The sequence below is a fragment of the Alligator sinensis genome, unplaced genomic scaffold, assembly GCF_000455745.1.
Source record: "Alligator sinensis unplaced genomic scaffold, ASM45574v1 scaffold634_1, whole genome shotgun sequence".
Taxonomy (NCBI): domain Eukaryota; kingdom Metazoa; phylum Chordata; order Crocodylia; family Alligatoridae; genus Alligator; species Alligator sinensis.
The window spans coordinates 17,282-21,858 of record NW_005842558.1 but is presented as its reverse complement, the minus strand read 5'-3'; the positions used below and the strand labels follow the sequence as shown (position 1 = coordinate 21,858).

Sequence of the window (4,577 nt, the reverse complement as noted above, 5' to 3'; positions counted from 1 at the left end):
CTCGGTCCCTGCCACTTTAAGGGCTATTACAGCAGTCACCAGGGTGCCAACAAGCCCTAATGAGGCACTCACCCGACTGCAGGAGGGCCCTAGGATTGAAGGAGGGAGCTGAAGAGCTGCTGCTGGAAGCTGAGGGAGTAACACCTGACTGAGCTTCTGCTCATGGCAGCAAGGGCAGGAGCTGTGGGAATGGCAGGAGGCTCCTGGTCCTGGGTATGACTGAAAACTGCAGCCTGCCAGGGAAGGATGGCTTGGTGGGCTGGCCATGGCAGGACCATCCCCCAGAAATGCCAGGCCAGATACCTTCCCAGTGAAAGGTGGAAAGGGGAGCCTTAAAACCCCAGCCCCCACACCCTGGTGAGTTACTCAAGGTCAGGGCCAGGCACATCTCTGGACACCTGAGCCCCATGGGGTATGTGACCCTGACAGAAAGTGGGGGCTAGGCACATCTCTGGACAACTGAGCCCCTTGGGTATGTGACCCTGACAGAAAGAGGGGGCTAGGCACATCTCCGGACACCTGAGCCCCATAAGTGAGGGCCAGGCATGTCTCTGAAAACCGGAGCCCCGCTTTGCCCCAGTGTTGGGGTGTAGCGATTAAAACAGGAGATGGCCTGCATAGAGTAGGATGTGCAAGGATGACCCAAAACGCTGTGCATGTTGGTATAGAGTAGGGCCTGATTAGGAGGGCCTGAAGAGCTGCACCGGGGGTGTGCTGAGTAGGAGGCATGAGAGAGACCTGAAGTACAGCAAATGGGTTAACTCAAGGGTGCAACCCCAGAGAGGGGAATGGCCAAGCCCAGGTAAGTCTACAGATGCCTGCGGTATTAGATGGGCTGGAGGCCGTTTGTTGTGCGTCTGTAGTGATGTTAAGATTGGCCAGTGTAGGGGCACAGTGACCGGCTGCCCCAATGGGGAGTGAGAGTCCCAGTGAGACTCTGGGCAACGGTCATGGTGTGAGGCACTGTAATAATTCAAATGACATCTGTGAGTCATGGGACATGATAAGGGAAGGTCGGAGTTGTGTTATTGCCCTTAGCATTGGGCATTAAAATGGGTAGTCTCCTGATTTTAACAACAGTTTATTTTACAACGAGTCACGGCAGGTGAGATTTTGGGCAGACTGCCTCAGAACAGGTGAGTGAGCAGAAGGTTTCCCAGTCCTGAGTAGCCATCTTGTTGCCCTCCCATGCCCTGGTCCCCTCCTGCCCCTCCACACCCCTCCCCGCCCACACCAGCTTCTCTAGGAAACATCAGTTGTTTCATTGTCCTCCTGGCCCATCCTGGGACCTCCCCTGGTGCTACAAGCAGCTCCTGCTCCCCCCACCTGCTTCCCCCACTGCTCCTTCCCACCCCTTGGCCTGTTGTGCTTCCATCTTTCCTCTGCACCCCCTCCCCATTTTGCCCACAGGCCAGACTTCATTCTGCTTCCTCAGTCCCCCCAGGTGTGGTGGCTGGTGGTCGGTGTCCCTGGATGAGCACCAGAGCACAGGGCCCAAGGGCTTGTGGCTGGTGGCCCCAGGGACGCAGGTTGCAGAGGATGTTTTGTCTGCAAGCACCCCTGGTGGGTGGGAGATGGCAGGGATGCAGGGAACAGGCAGGGCAAAGAGAAATCACCCACCCATGGCAAAAGGACTGCAGGGAGGGTGTGGGACGGGGGGAGAAGTCTGCAGTGGGCAGAGATGTGCTTCCCTTTCCTGGGAGCAGAGGGCCAGGCAGGCTCCCTCCCCTGTGTGACCTGGGAAAGGCAGGGCAGGGGGCTCCAGCCAGACTCGGCAGCTGGTATTGGGGAGAGGACACTTAGACGGAGGCACTGGGGGCCCCACAGTGGGGTGGGCAGTCCCAGGCAGCCCCAGCCCCACAAGGAGCTCTGGATCAGGAGGCAGCCTCTGCTCCTGCCCCTGACGTCTCCCACTGCTTCCCTGTGGTGCCATCTGGGCTCCCTCCTTCCCAGGGCACCTTTGAGGGGGGATGGCAGGACGAACCACCTGTCCCAGTGCCAGCTGCACTCCTGTGTCCCTGCACTGGGGTGCCCGGGGCCCCCCCAGCTTTTCACAAGGGCTCTGCCACATCATCCTGGCCCAGACACAAGGCTGCTCTGGATGTGGCTGCTGCTGCAGCCTGGCCCCTTCTCTGTGAAAGCACAGACCGGGCCGAGATCCCCACAGGGCCCTACCCCTGGGGCAGGCTGGGCTGTGTCCTGTGCCCTCCGCCCCTGCCAGGCTGTGGCGGGGGGCAGCACCAGGGGCTCTCAGAAGGAGCGGAGCTGTCTCTGCAGAGGCCCAGGGCGGGGAGCAGCAGGCACAGTGGGACGGGGGTTGAGCTGGGCAGAGGTGCAGGGGGGAGCCCTGGGAACGGTAGCTGCCACCCTTGCCCTTGCTGACAGCACCAGTCATGTGAGATCCCTGTGCCCCAGCCCAGGAGATCCAGCTGGTGACAGGGACCCTTGCAGCCTTCTGTCCAGGGGACACACGCCTTCCCCCTCTCTGCTGAATGTCAGAGCTGGCAACACGGGCCCTGGCAGCATGCAGCAAGGGTGCAACAGCCCCTGGCTGACGCTTCCCAGGAAGGCAGAGTGGGTTTGCAGGTCACAAGGGATGACCTCAAACACACCTGACCTGTCAGTGATACCAAAATGCTCGGGGCAGGGTTCAGGGAGCTCTGGGTGGCAAGAGAGGGCATGAGCTGGGGAGCTGTGCGCTGACCACGGCAGGAGAGATAACAGCCATTCCCACCACTATCAGGCAGATAGGTTTCCTTCCATGCATCAGCCTGGGGAACCTTGGGGACGAGGGCTGGGCTCCTGCTGCCAGGAGGCAGACAGCCCAGGGGTGTCTGTGTAACAGATGCCAAGTCACTGATCTGCCGGGCCAGGGAAGCACCAGAGCCTGCCTTGGTCTCCTGGGCACAGGCCAAGGGATGCTACTTACACTGGATGCACGGGAGTGGGGAGAGGGCTTCCTCTGCAGCCGTTTGACCCCCATGGCTGAAGAGTGAGCAGGTGGCCCTGCCCCGCCCTGACCCGACCCCTGCCCAAGGTGACAGCAGAGAGGAGCTGGCTGGCAGGGGCACACACCAGACGTGAGACAATGCAATGCCCTCCTGGTTCCTCACCATGTACTTCTCACCCCCCATGCCCTTGGCAGTTACCCCTAAGTCCTAGGGTCCCTGAGCGCCCCCCAGCCCCCACCTGCCTGCCCACACTCGCCATCAGTCTGGTTGTAGCGCTGCCGCAGGGTGCCCAGGTTCACTCCAAATCCCTGCTGCCAGCCCCGCAAGCTCGTGGTTTCAATGTCGCAGAAGTCTGGGCCAACAGCCCCCTGTGCCCAGTCCCCACGTGGCTCTTGTCTCCGTGTCTCGCTGTCGTAGTGAAGAATTTTCTGGTCGTCCATGTAGCCCACAGCAGTGAAGGTGGGCACGTCCGGGCTGGGATCTGACACCCCCGTGTAGAAATACCGGTAGGAGTGGGAGCCTGTGGGAGACTGGCAGGGGTCAGCACAAGTGGGGGCAGAAGCCAGTGCCCTGGGGTGCTCACTGCCACCTCGCGGAGGGGCCACAGAGGAAGGACCCGGCGCTGCAGGTCAGGCCGGAGTGGAACTGCAGTGGGGGGAGCGGCGGGGGCCAACAGGACAGGGCAGAGCCAGCTGAGTGAGGGGCAGGGGCCCAGGGAGGAGGGACAGCACCAGTCAAGCCAGGGCCTGGGCTCAGCACCTCTCAGGCTATGGTCCTGCTGCACAGTCAGGGCCTGGGGCTGGAGGGACCTTGGACAGCAGCCTATTGCCCAGCTCCTTTGCTTGCAACCCATCCATCTGCCCCATCAGAGGCGCAGCAGGTCCTGTCTTCCCGGGCCACCAGCAGCGCCCTGAGCAGCTCCAGCCCAGAGCAGAAACGGCCACACGGAGAGAGGGGAGGGTGCTGGATGCCCATCCATGGCGGTGCTGTGCCCAGGGATGGCCTCAGGGAAGAGCAACGCTGTGCTGAGGCCTGCTCTGTGCACAGGGTTTGGACTGATCCAGCCATGAGCACAGGCTGCATCTGAGTGTTTCAGACCAAGGAAACAAGAGCCAGGAGCCACTGGTGTTGTGCTGAGGCAAATCAGGGGCCACTGGTGGCACTTGGTGCTATTTTCATGGACTTTTCAAGGTGGCCCCCCCACTGCTGATTGGCCAAGGGCCCCCCCAGCCCCCTGCTGCCCCTTCCCTTTGCACCATGGGCAGCCTTCTGGCCCAAGCAGCAGCAAAGGCGGGCAGAGGGAAACATAGGATGGCCACTGTGGCAGAAAGGCCACCGTCTGTGTCACTCTCCAGAGATCTGTCTCTGCCAGCATGGGAGGCTGGTGTTGAATTCCTGAGGGCGGGGATCTCCCTCCCTTGTCTGCATGACAAAAGCCTGGTGCCTGGGAGGCAGATTCTCTGGTCACCTGGAGAGGGAGGGAAAAGCCCTGCTCAGCACAGGTAGCCAGTGAGGCTTTTTTAGATTGGTTGGCTTGTGGCTAGCACTGGCAGCTTTGATTGGACCAGGCTGCTGAGGTCAGAGAGGGGATAAAAGGGCCGGGGCCAGGAAGAAGACAGCCATTAT

General features: G+C 61.1%; 1 protein-coding gene across 1 annotated transcript in view; it reads right to left on the bottom strand.

Moving 5' to 3' along the window:
- LOC102388210 (major histocompatibility complex class I-related gene protein-like) overlaps positions 1–3,471 on the bottom strand; it is a gene marked incomplete at its 5' end in the record, with an annotated part of 6,870 nt that extends 3,399 nt beyond the window's left edge. The window contains one exon of the mRNA XM_025213985.1: positions 3,190–3,471. Coding sequence (XP_025069770.1) covers positions 3,190–3,471 — 282 coding nt within the window. The remainder of the gene's footprint in view (positions 1–3,189) is intronic.
- Positions 3,472–4,577: the final 1,106 nt, after the last annotated feature.